This window comes from Triticum aestivum, chromosome 5D, assembly GCF_018294505.1.
Source record: "Triticum aestivum cultivar Chinese Spring chromosome 5D, IWGSC CS RefSeq v2.1, whole genome shotgun sequence".
NCBI lineage: Eukaryota > Viridiplantae > Streptophyta > Magnoliopsida > Poales > Poaceae > Triticum > Triticum aestivum.
The window spans coordinates 378,599,712-378,612,723 of record NC_057808.1 but is presented as its reverse complement, the minus strand read 5'-3'; the positions used below and the strand labels follow the sequence as shown (position 1 = coordinate 378,612,723).

At 45.2% G+C, this 13,012-nt stretch overlaps 2 protein-coding genes across 2 annotated transcripts; one reads left to right on the top strand and one right to left on the bottom strand.

The window, feature by feature from the left end:
• Nucleotides 1-1,855: 1,855 nt before the first annotated feature.
• Nucleotides 1,856-5,047, bottom strand: LOC123121923 (uncharacterized). The gene is made up of 7 exons (XM_044542017.1): nucleotides 4,589-5,047; nucleotides 4,116-4,328; nucleotides 3,889-4,038; nucleotides 3,560-3,679; nucleotides 3,396-3,482; nucleotides 2,834-3,288; nucleotides 1,856-2,140 (listed from the first exon to the last, which is right to left on the bottom strand). Exons 1-6 carry the CDS (start codon nucleotides 4,958-4,960, stop codon nucleotides 2,866-2,868), a joined length of 1,365 nt encoding a protein of 454 aa, XP_044397952.1. The 5' UTR covers nucleotides 4,961-5,047; the 3' UTR covers nucleotides 1,856-2,140; nucleotides 2,834-2,865.
• A 95-nt stretch (nucleotides 5,048-5,142) lies between these two features.
• LOC123121924 (glucosamine 6-phosphate N-acetyltransferase 1) lies at nucleotides 5,143-8,002 on the top strand. The gene is made up of 2 exons (XM_044542018.1): nucleotides 5,143-5,744; nucleotides 7,535-8,002. Exon 1 carries the CDS (start codon nucleotides 5,215-5,217, stop codon nucleotides 5,707-5,709), a length of 495 nt encoding a protein of 164 aa, XP_044397953.1. The 5' UTR covers nucleotides 5,143-5,214; the 3' UTR covers nucleotides 5,710-5,744; nucleotides 7,535-8,002.
• The last annotated feature ends 5,010 nt before the right edge of the window (nucleotides 8,003-13,012 follow it).

The following is a 13,012-nucleotide window of genomic DNA, read 5'->3' as shown; positions in this document are numbered from 1 at the left end:
AGCAAAAATCACATCATTTAAGGTTAGGAAGGAAAAACATGCAAGAATGGATACAAGCATGTGCATTTAAAATTCAAAATTAAAACATGATCACTTGTGAACTGTATACAAATCAACAAATGACCAAACCTCATTGTAAGTTTTGGAACTTATTGTGAAAGAACCGCCTTATGATTTTTGCACAGTTTGCAAATCGTATCTTTAAGCTTCAAATTTTACATGAGCATTATCGTGTCCATTCTCTACATGCATAGTTTTTTCGTATTTTTTTAAACTCCAGTGATGTGACTTGCTAAAATTTGGAGACGAGAGCATGTGAACCCAGGTCCAGAACTCCAGATCATGACTTTGCCGGCATCGGCCGGCGTTGTCCTACTGCTACGAGACCGTTGCTCCGCTTCAGCATGACAACTCTGCACAGCCGCCCACCCAATCTACAGTTCTACACGTGAGACCTAGCCTCCGCGAATTCGATTGAGCCAATGAATATAGTTAGACAGGACCGTTCAAACACATAAAGTATGGCAAACACTCTTTTGCTAGCATGATGATCTGTTTTTTTTTTAAGAAAAGGAGGATGACCCCCGGCCTCTGCATCTCCTCTGCATCTGGGAGATGCATACGGCCACTTTATTGATTATTCTCGAGGACCTTACAAAGTATTAAAACACATGCCTGAATCCAAAATGATGAAGGGTGCTAGCTGGGCCACTACCCAAACCATTCACCTAAGCCTAACATCAAAAGCCGGAAGCCGAAACATATTCGGAAGCCCTAGCCGAGCCACATACCGGGTCTGGGGCACAATCCGGTCAGACGCACTCGTGTGTCGTCGCCGCCATCTTCCACAGGTCCGTCTTCAGATCATATTGAGGCTTCTACCTTGTCTGGCCACTCTGCCATCGACGTCACCATGACGCCAGACAGCAACCTCCTCCTGCGCGAGTCCATCTCCGTGCATCGGACGCCGAGCCTCCACAGCGCTATGCCGCAGATATCCGCCGCCATCGATGTGTGAGATGAAACACCGCTCCACCATCCCCCCCAGCCAGCACTTACTCCAAAACGATGCCCCAGGAGGGAAAGCGATAAAACGCCATCATCGTCCGATCCGGAAGACCCAGATCTAGGGTTTGCCCCGGAGCATCCCGAGCCTGATGACGCAGACTGCAACGACGATGCCTCGACAAAGGAACGACATCTAAGACGCCGCCATCGTCCGCCAAGACCGTAGTCGGGGCGATTTTCATCGGCAGTTGCTCCACCAGACATGCGCCGCTGACGTCGCTGGTCCCTTCAACCGGAGCAAACTCCAAAACAATGCCCTAAAGAGGGACTACGACGCAAAAGCGCCGCCATCGCTCGATCCCAAGGAGATCTTGGGTTTCCCCATAGTTGCCCGTGCTGTCAAGGGCCAGACAAGGGTAGAATCCCGCGGATCTGCCCAGCTGCCGGCGAGTCGCACCCACCACCGTGCCGACGGCCGACCAGCGATCAATCCGGCCGCGCCGCCGCGAACCGATCCGGTCACGGAAACAACTATTGGTGCACAATGATCTGTGTATCCGGAAATAATTCTGTCACGTAGGCAAAATTCAGAAACAATTATTGGTGCCTGCTACCCTGACAGTCAAATTCTTAGCATTACCAGACAACTAACTTCACCATGACAGCTTTGCTATGGGGAACCGGAAACCACATTAGGGAGTAGTACTCCCTCCATCCGGAAATACTTGACATTGAAATGGATGTATGTAGATGTATTTTAGTTCTAGATACATCCATTTTCATTAATTTGGTTGATAAATATTTCCGGACGGAGGGAGTACCATTTAATTTAAAACGAGCTCCGAGATTCCGTCAGATAAACTAATCCAGCAATTAAATACTATAAACGATGGGTTCAAGAATCATGACCAGGGAGATGCCGACTGTTGAGATCCAAATGACATATTTTACAACGGAGAAGATACCAATGGCGAGCCTAGATCATGGATTGGTTGGCTCCATGACAGACATAACTAAAGTATGTAGCAACTTGCATCGCATGCATCCATGTTCTTTTACCGGACAACAGCAGGAGCTAGGAAGCATCACCCTGACAGGCTATCCTAACCAACCAACTTCCTTTCTTCCTGATCTGAAATGTAAGAAAATGATGTAATTAATTAAAGAAGTTGCAAGAGGAAATTGTTACCTGCTATTGCAGCAAGATGGGGAATGAAGATAACTGGCTGTAACATCAAGCACTATGCAGTGGATATCATCACCAAAGAAGTAGAATGCGCTTACATAAAAGGTGAGCAAACAAGAAAGGAACGTGTGCGGCTGTTGAATTCATAGAAGTGTCGTCCTAAAAGGGGTTGTGTAACAGGGCGGCTAATGACATTAAAAATTGCATCAGGGAAGGAGCCAATATGCACAGAGTATCAGGGGATAGGGCCTAGGCATTTCCTTCAGTCAATTAGTTCAACGTGTTCATTTGACAGAATAATCGAAGTGCTAGATTCTCACGGTCTTGAAAAACGGTATCTAATTGGTAAGATTAAATACACCTTTCCTTTTCTGAGTGGAAGATTAAGTGACGACTAGCACTAGGAACTAATGAAGGGTGACAACTACAAAGATGCAGCCACACAAAAAAAGAATTGATATAAAAATGTACTGAGGGAGAAGAATTATGCATTCAACAAAGATGAACTGAACAGAACCCGTCAAAAAGATGAACTGAACAGAATGGCATATTTCATAGGTTGCTTCTTCTTTGACATAAGATATTCAGTAAACTTTGTGGCATAATGAGATGAGGTGAATTCAAGCATAAACAGTGTACCTAGCTGGTAATAAGTTTTTGCAGTCCGGATTCTACATCCATCTCTTTGTAGCTTTATTCCTTGAATCTTGGTGACTTTGTCTTCTAGTCTTTTTAAAGTCTCCATTAGAGGATATAAGTTGCTTCTGTCTACCAACCAAACTTGTTTCCACTTTAGGATTTAAACATTTCTCTTTGAGTGGGACAGTCGAGCGCACTGATGATTTTGCTGGAGGAACAGATGTTTTTCGCACTGATACTCTAGAGCTTCCTGTGGATTCACAGTCTCCTGGAGTGCCATCAGTGGGCTGCACATTAAGGTATTCTCTCGCTGTTACAGGAGACTCAGAATCCGATGATGATGGGCTAGTGCTACTCATATCATATAAAATATTGCTTGACATCACTGGGAGTTCAGAGCAGGCTGTATTTAAGTTGACAGAAGATGCTCTTTTAGCCCTTGTTAGTTCAACAACCTATTGTTATCAAACAAAAAGACACGAGAAGTCAGCATTTCACCTGAAAAAGATAATAATTTACAACTAACAATGTACACACAGTAGAACCTAGAATAACTGCTTACCATCTGCTTCAGAGCTGACATGTCTTTCTTCAGTTTGGATATCACCATGTTTTTCCTTTTGAGAATATCCTGCAGCTCTGCAATTCTCTACACACAAAAGGAGAAAAATGTTGTAAGAACATGCCGCCCACAAAGTAGAATGCAAGCATCGAGATAACACATACCTTGGCATCAGCAGTGCTAGATGTATGTGCAGCTGCAGTCAGTTCCTTTATAATTGCATCCTTCTCTTCACATTCCTTCTGAATGTTATACAACTCTTGTTCTGCTGCCAGTGAACTTAGCTGGATAGAATTTACCAGTGATATCACTAAGAATTTTTTGTGTTTAAACATTGATCAAAGAATGATGATAAGAGCACATTTGACATTAGCATAAAAAATGCATATGCCATGGAAACATGGAGGTGTATATGACCAGCACACACTATAATCATAAACGAATATAAACACAAAATAGATACTTCCGCCACAGAAAAGTCGTTCTTAGTTACCTGATTGTCCCCGTTTAAATGATTATCCACAGAGGATACGACACTCCAAATGTCTGAGAGATCCGACATCCGGCGCTCCTCATGATCCACAAGACTTACACTAGTCCTATCAACTACATCGCTCTTTGCATCATCCATTCCACAGAAATCCTGCACATTTGTCCAGCATAAGAGAATATAAGGGAGACAAAAGCAACTCTGGGAGCATACTCTTTGTAAACATATACCTTTGTCTTGTAAGGAGTAGCAGCAGTCACTGGTTGTGAGCACGCACAGCATCTGGTTCCCTCCTCATCCATTAGCTTCTTGCTGCTTACCAACTCAACCTTTTCACTCTGGGTAGAAATGAAGCTGTCGCACTTGACATATTGCTGTTGCAGGGAGTGCATCTCGCCCAACAGATCATCCAGCTTCTGCTGCATGCTTTGCAGCACCTCATCCTGCACAACGAAAACATTACTTTGTCTGTTCACTTGTATTGCTGATTCAACAAGCTATAAAATAACTACAAAGTATTGCTACAAAAATACAAATGTGCAACGTTCTAGTGGAGGTGGAGCCCAATCGCCTATATATAATAAGAGATCCCATATAATAACTCGTTTAAACAGCAGAAACTTATACAGGCACGTTTGATAGCATAGGGCGGTCACTGTGTATCCAAATAAGATCGAACTGGATGAGATAAGTAGAAGCAAACCCTAAAATGGATCGATCGCTGGAGCTGCTCGATGCGGCGGGCAGCGTGGGAGCGGGAGGAGGCGGCCGCCACGGTGGCGACGAGGAGGACGCGGTGCATCGGGCTGAAGAGCTCCCACGCCGTCGCCTCGTCCGGCGGTAGGCCCGGCGCGGCCGCATCAGCGGACGCCGCCTCCTCGGCGCCGACGAGGCGGCCCTGGAGGGAGACCCACGCGTGGCGCCGCGGGCTCGCCGGCTCGCGGAAACGGCTCGAGAGGGCGCAGCGACGTCGAGAGGACGACGATGAGGAACGGACGGAAACGCGGGACGGAGGCGGTTCCGAAGGCGGGGTCGCCTCGCCGGCGGCTGGGGCGGGGGCGGGGGCGGCGACCATGGAAACGTGACGCGTTTCGATTTGGGGATTTTTCCGGCTGTGTTTGGGGCTTTGGGCGGGTGGCTTCGGGAAAGTGGTTTTCGAAATGCCAAGTCGAGGCGACGCGTAACGGACGAATCTTTGTAGATCCGGCCTATAAGATCAGTCCCTGCAAAGGGCCCAATCAAAATGTAACAGGGCCTAGTACTAACACCAGTTGGGCCTTATTTGACGTCCTTCCGTCTCCCAGGCCGAAATAGTCAGACGGCACGCCGATGGAACCACCGCAAGCAGCCATGGCGTCGGAGGCCGGCGCCGGCGTCGACGCGGACGCGTACCGCATCCGGCCGCTCGAGCTCGGCGACCTCTCCAAGGGCTTCTGCGACCTCCTCGCGCAGCTCTCCCCCTCCGCGCCCCTCACCGAGGACTCCTTCCGCTCCCGCTTCGCTGAGCTCGCGGCCCTGGGCGCCGACCACCTCGTCCTCGTCGCGGAGGACGCCGGCACGGGCCGCATCGCCGCAGCGGGGGCCGTGCTGGTGGAGCGCAAGTTCATCCGGCGCTGCGGCACCGTGGGGCACGTCGAGGACGTGGTGGTGGACGCCGCGGCGCGCGGCCGGGGGCTCGGGGAGCGCGTCGTGCGCCGCCTCGTGGAGCACGCGAGGGCGAGGGGGTGCTACAAGGTCATACTGAACTGCACCCCGGAGCTGAGGGGGTTCTACGCCAAGTGCGGATTCGTGGAGAAGAACGTCCAGATGGGGCTCTACTTCTGATCTAGGTCCACCCTTCTCGGATGGATCTCTTCCTGGTGATGTTTCCTAGCTGTTGCCTGTATCTGTATCTATAAATGTGATGGAATAATTTGTGCTTTTATGGTTTGCTTTCAATTAGTACAAAGATTTATGTTATCTGTCAATCCTTGCTGCTTTTGCATGAACTGGTAGTGATCGATATGGGTTGCTGATAACTATCAGGTCAAAATGTTGCGCATTTTTTTTATTCTGATGAATACAGCTTGTTGCAGTTGTATTGAGATGATGACATCCAAATATCCATCTCAGGCTTGCAGATAATTTTCACTTGAAAGTACTAAAAGTAATCTTGGAACCTCAGGGGAAAAAGTTATGTTGTAACATCATTTTGATTACACGTTTTCATTGGTAAAATCAAGAATACTAAATAAGAAAGCAAACTATTTCTAACTATGTTTGGACACTGGTGAGATTGTAAAAAGGGGATGGGCTGAATATTTGAGGAGAAGGCAGACTATTTTAGCATCTGTTGAATGTGTGACTTAACAGGACATCGATTTTGGTGAATGAAGATTATTTTTACCAGAGACTCATGGATGGTGGGATTAATGTTCACTGCGGCAAAAAAAGTACTCTACATGTGGAACTGTAATTGTCCGTTTTATTTTTGGTATTGCTTAGAAGATGTGGTGATCTGTTTAAGGTATTTGCATATGATAAATGATTTTTGTAAGGTGTCTGCAAATTTTGCTATAGAATTGTATGTCTGCAAAATGTGCTATAGAATAGTATGCTTTTCTGCATGTACTTAGAGGAAACTGTTTACTTATCATGTTTACTATGTTAGGGATACTCCATTCTTTGTCACACTGCACTATTTTTCCTTCGATGAAATTTTCCTATAGCATTGTTTTGTGATTATGTAAATGAATATGCTAGTCATCTAAATTTTTGTGATTCAACTTCTAGTGACAAAATTGTACAGTTTGAATCTTGAGATGGCCTTCTACCATCCTTTGGCACTCGTCTTTCCCCGCCACCAAAAAAGGGAAAAGAAAAACTTTTGGCGCTATTTGAGTTGGAGGATGGTGTTACTGTGTTAGGGTGGTTGGTGCACAAAAGTTGAAATTCTTGCTATGAATGCTCCAATCACTTAGAGGGGAGCCTTGGCGCAGCGTTAAAGGGTTCGAGTCTTGGAAACAACCTCTTGCAGAAATTCCGGGGAAGGGTATGTACAAAAGACCCAAAGTGGTCGGACCCCTCTCGGTACCCTGCGCAAGCGGGAGCTGCGTGCACCTGGCTGCCCTTTTTTAATGCTCCAATCACTTAGAACCTACCGAGTCATTCGTATGGGCTGCTCAATTCTGAATGTTGTGTGAATGAAATTTCGTTGACAAATGGTTAAACTTGATGTTTACAAGATTTATGGATGGTACATTCATAACGAGTACTCATTTTACCTCTCTTTGGAAGTGGCATTTTCACTGTCACTCTATCTCTTTTCGTGAGTGCTCTTTGCTTTTTTGTGCAAGTGGTGGATACATATACAGCTACCTTGGCAGAAGATGTGCTTATAACAGTTAAGCCCATCTACAAACCTTTGTATCCTTTATGGGCGCTTGTACGTACTGGAAGCTTCGAAACTTTCAGACCATGTAATATTCAGTTACAACAACCCGGTACTTTTGCTTCAGATTCAGAAAGAATTCAGCTCATTCCTTCTGCTTAAAAGTTTCACTTGTTTATTTTTAGCCTTCACTTGATCTACCATTCATGTTGACCCATGACAGGGAACTACGTAGATTATTTCATCCACAGCAACTGATTTTTTTGATTTTGTTCTCAGCTATACTGGCGGTCTTTTTGAAGAAGGTGGCCATATCTTGTTAGATGAGGTCGGAAACGGTATGATGATTTCTGCTGTATCGCCCTGTGCTGTTAGTGTCTGGTGGGTAGTCAAAACTCACAAGGGTCGAGCCTGAAGAAAGCCCTAGTGGTAGATGAATATTCCGCAGTTGACTCGCATATACCTGTGAGTAGTGGGAAGGGCAAGTTGACAAGAGTCCTAGGAAGGGTAAGGTGGAACAGTGGGACTGGGACTATATCTGAGCTAGTAGTGCGAAAAATCTCACCCGACTCTGACGCTGGGTGCTAGTGGATCCCTGATTCAGCTTGTGCTGGATTGCTTCTTTTATCATCTTTTGCTCTTATTTGCCTGAATTCTGAAAATCAGTTGATCTGACTGTAGGTCATAGAACTCATAGTACGACCGAGCACCTGATGATCTTTTCGTGAATAGGCCACAGTGGTTTTTGAAATTCATAGAGTGTAGCTTACGGGAAGATTACATTATCGTCGAAAGTTGGGAGTTGAACCCTAGAGCAAAGCTTCTGAAGTTCATACCGACTGCGTCTTTTCTGCTTTAATGCTGTTGAGGAAAATGCCCGCTTTTTGGTCCTGTGATGAAGTCGGCGCGAGTGCGGAGCAGATCCTGCCATGGACATGGAGCGCATGGAAGAAGATGAGGTTAGTCTGCACTCTGCACAGGATCTCGAGAGCTTTCACATGGAGGATCCCCATGGTGGAGGGAGGGAGGCATTATTGACGAATTGCACAGGTACTGGCTGCATCTTGGCCGGATCACCATGATCCATCCATTCCATCCACTCTGCACTACGTACCCTGCGATCAAGCCGATTCCATCCAGATCTGCGTGACAGCTTCCTTGCCCAATCAAGGCTGAGGTATCTTCATGCGGCTTTGTGCCGCCAAAGCTGCACAGTAGTACATTGTATCCCGGAATGATGCGGTGTAGTACAGTGCTACCTAGTGGTGTGCCAACTTTTAACTGGACTCCACTGTTGGTGGTGTTGCAGTGCTTTGCTCGATCATCCAGCCGTGCTGCCCACCTTTGTTTCTCTGAACACGCTCGTGCCGTTTTACCGATTTGTGCGCACAGTCGACTCTTATCGAGGCGGTACCATGTGTCTATTTCGGACCAAACCTATCCCTATCCGATCACCACTCCTACTCCTTGAGAGACCGCTAGGTGCGGTGCAGTGGGATCAGTGTACTCCCCACGGCACCTCCTTCAGTCTGGACAAGCGACAAGGCACGGGATCATTTGATTCATTGTCGTGCAACGTATAGGGGCTGATGATTATTAACCCGTGACCTCGCCGTAGCAGAGTGCTAAGAAGAGTGGAAGTACAATTGCCCTCTAATTAGAACAGCAATGCTATCGGGCATTCGCTGTTGTTTGATTAGAACATTCGAAGAGGACGCTTTTGGCCCGATTGAACAGCCTACCAACGTCCACCCACTCGGATCGAGCGGTGCATGTTATCTCAGCCTGACGCCGTGGAGTGGTAGTGGAGCCGCCGGCGCGTGCGTACGTTGGCCGGCCCGTCGCCCACCTCCGTACGCCGTACGTTGAAAAACCGGGCGGAGCTAGCGCATCCAAGGGAAGCTCCCTAGAGCCATCGATCAATGGCGCTGGACCGCGGCGCAGTGGCAGTGGCAGTGGCAGAGCCACCATTACGGCGCTACCCATCCCTGCATGCACCGGGGGGCGCCGTGGTCCTCCGGCGTCTCCCTGCCCGTGGAAGCCAAAGCCTCGTGGAGGAAGGACCAGCGTAACGGGAGCGCCCGCCGCTCACTCCTCGCTGCTAATGCAGCGTCCCTCCATTACGTGTGGTAGCGCATGCAGTGTAGGTTGGTGCCGACGTTGCCGTACGTGGTGGACCGGTGATGGCTGGCTGGCTCCACGGCGTAGCGCGAGGGCAGAATAGAAAGCCTCGCCCGTACGTGCGGATGGGGATGGCACGTACTGTAGCTCCGTGTCATATCCGTCGAGGCTCGACCGGCCGGAGATCAGCTAGCATGGCCTCCACTCCACACGGTCGTTATGTTGTTATAAACTGTAACTAGAATCAAGGCGCAAGAAATTGAGTAATACGTACTATATATGTACTACACTTCCGTCTCATAATATAAGGGCGTTTTCTACACTACGCTAGTGTCAAAAACGCTCTTATATTATTGGACGAAGGGAGTAGAGTATATACATAGAAAGAGAGGGACAGCACAACATGTGTTCTTAGTAAGTTTATTTAATGGAAATGAATTAGCATACGCATGGACCCAGCATAAATTTAGAACCTTCAGATAGCATAAATTCATAGTTCATGAGATCTAAACAGGAAAAAAAAACGTCCTATGATAATGTGAGGTGAAGAGGATAGAGCGCTCATTCACGAGAATTTTAGTTATTATTCTTTCCTTGGTCGGTCCGATGCATGCATAGTCTAAATTTAGCATACTACCTTCCAGTTGATTGGATAAATAGTGCATTCGTCACTTCTATTCACTATGGTCTTTACAAACACTTAGGGCTGCCATGTGCGTGCTATCCAAAAGAAGGCCCAAATGGACAATCATCTCAAATGATCAAAGGATTGCAACCTGTGAAATTGACCAAAGTCATATGCCCTCTACATGGTTGATGAAATTTCATAGGTTACAATCCTTGGAGATTACAAGATGCTCCATCCGTCCAGATTGGACAATTTTTTTTGGGTAGCACTCACACTTGGCAGACTTAAGTCTTTTGTGGTGATTGCGGCATTGCTCAAATTTGCTATTGGCACAAAACATGTGGTTATAGACTTATAGTCCTTCCCAATTAGCTCACATATAACACATCAATACCTCAGGGAGACATAGTTCGAGGAGCACAAGAGCCACTTGGAACAAACAGGTTAGTTACATTACTTTTTTGGCAGTTCTATACTATCTCTAGATTTCCTAAAAATTATGCGTCAAGCAACTCCCAAAGAAACCCCATGTTAATCGGCAAAAGTAAACATCTTGCCAACCATCTAGCGAAACAAAATTATAAGGATCACGTCAGATCAAAACTTTGCCATATTAAGATATGGAATCGGTGGTGTAGTTTGTAGCTCAATCCTATCATATTGGGCTCAAATTATGTATTTCATATCTGTTTCATCCCCTATTAATTTATGTCGTTATAAGACATCTTCCAATTTTTCTATTTCCGGGCCTACGTCGGATGCTCATGCTAAATTGAGTAGCAAACAGAGGTAGATATGCTAGACATGATGACATGTGCCACATGGAGGGGCAACACTAGTAGAAAACAGGGCATTGGTTCGGCCCTCGTAATACCATTAATCCCGGTTCGCTCACGAACCGGGACCAAAGGAGGCAACTGTCCCGGTTCGTGAGCCCAGGGGGCCAGCCGGGCCACGTGGGCCATTGGTCCCGGTTCGTCTGGACCTTTTGGTCCCGGTTCCACGCACGAACCGAGACCAATGCGCCTCGTCCCTGGCCCATGACCATTAGTTCCGGTTTGTGCCACAAATCGGGACTAAAGGGTTGGTCCTCGTTGCGGTCAGAGTTTAGTCCCACCTCGCCAACCGAAGGGCGCTCACACTGGTTTATAAGCCCGTCCCTCTCTGCCTTGTTGAGCTCCTCTCAAAGTGAAAATAGATGCCCTTATACAGGGAATTTGACCTAAACTCAGAGTAAATGTCTTTGAAATTCATAGAAATTTATTATGAATTTAGGTTGAATTCTCTCTATAGGCGCATCTATGCTTATTTTTTTATGTTGGGGTTGGCGATCTTTACAGACTTTTTGTGTGTTGAATATGCACCATTCAAAATCAGTCTCTGCTTTGAATGGTTCATTTTGAACACACAATAAGTTCAAGAAAATGAAATCCCTTTGTAACAGATGAGTTTTCGTCCGAAACCCTGATACTTCGAAAGAGATTGTCCATTTTGTTCACGAAGTGCATCCAGCTTTTGCCGTAACCCTCTTAACTTTTTAGCACATGCTATGTGGGTGAAATGATGATACCATGCCAACTTTCAACCTTTTCAGAGCTCATTTGTAGGGCTTTTCAATTTCAGGGTCATTTAGCTCAAAACAATCCGGCACTGCATGGAAAATAACAAATGAAGTCAGAAAGGGTTGAAAATTAATGATGTGGCTTTGAATGGTGCACTTTGAACACACAAAAAGTCTGGAGTTCAAATAAGTTCAATAAAATGAAATCCCTTTGTAACAGATGAGTTTTCTTCCGAAACCCTGATACTTCGAAAGAGATTGTCCATTTTGTTCATGAAATGCATCCAGCTTTTGCCGGGACCCTCTCAACTTTTTAGCACATGCTATGTGGGTGAAATGATGATACCATGCCAACTTTCAACCTTTTCAGAGTTCATTTGTAGGGTTTTTCAATTTCAGGTTCATATGAAATGCTTTTCAATTTTAGGGTCTTATAGCTCAAAATAATTAGTAAATGCATGAAAAATAACAAATGAAGTCAGAAATGATTGAAAAATGATGATGTGGCTTTGAATGGTGCATTTTAAACACACAAAAAGTCAGGAGTTCAAATAAGTTTTAAAAAATGAAATCCCTTTGTAACAGACGAGTTTCCGTATGAAATCCTGATACTTTGAAAGAGATTGTCCGTTTTGTACACGAAGTGCATCCAGTTTTTGCCGTAACCCTCTCAACTTTCTTGCACATACTATGTGGATGAAATGATGATACCATGCCAACTTTCAACCTTTTTAGAGTTCATTTGAAATGCTTTTCAATTTTAGGGTCTTATAGCTCAAAATAATCAGTAAATGCATGAAAAATGGTGCATGAAAATAACAAATAAAATAAATAAGTAATTAGAAACAAAATAATATAAACTTTATTAAAATATATAAGTAGAAACAAAATAAAATAAACTTTAATAAAATTTATGAAACTTCAAAACATTATAAGAAACCTCTAGTATTATTGAAACTAAAATTATATAAAATTGACGCAACTAAAATTATCGAAGTATTTTCTGTTCAAAATCATTAAAAGCGAAAAGAATTTTCATAAAGAACTTTTTTTGTTAGAAACTTTAATAGCAAAAAGAATTATCATAAAGTAAAATAAATAAGTAATTAGAAACAAAATAAAATAAAATAAATAAGTTTTTTGTTGTAAGTAGAAACAAAACAAAATAAATAAAGCAAAAAAGAAAACAAAAAAACAGGCAAAAAATAAAAAATATGCCACCTACTGGGCCACCACGGCCGGAATACGACTAGAAACCCATCCATGGGCCAGGATTCAGGCCCGCAGAAGGCCAAGTAGGCCCATCAGGCATAGCAGTAACAATTAGGCCCGTAAGCCTGCAGTGGAGAGGAGCTCGAGAGGGGTGCGGCAGTGGGGCTTATAAACCACTGCGCGCCCCTCTCAACTAGCGAGGTGGGACTAAACTTTCGACGCGGGCGCAACAGCA

What these genes read in the sequence shown, in the direction of transcription:
- LOC123121923 (XM_044542017.1), bottom strand. Translation starts at nt 4,960, where the DNA reads ATGGTCGCCGCCCCCGCCCCCGCCCCAGCCGCCGGCGAGGCGACCCCG. An exon ending in ATTTAAACGGGGACAATCAG is followed by an intron (nt 3,680 to 3,888) that starts GTAACTAAGAAC and finishes AATTCTATCCAG; the next exon opens with CTAAGTTCACTGGCAGCAGA. An exon ending in CTAGCACTGCTGATGCCAAG is followed by an intron (nt 3,483 to 3,559) that starts GTATGTGTTATC and finishes TTTTGTGTGTAG; the next exon opens with AGAATTGCAGAGCTGCAGGA.
- LOC123121924 (XM_044542018.1), top strand. Translation starts at nt 5,215, where the DNA reads ATGGAACCACCGCAAGCAGCCATGGCGTCGGAGGCCGGCGCCGGCGTC.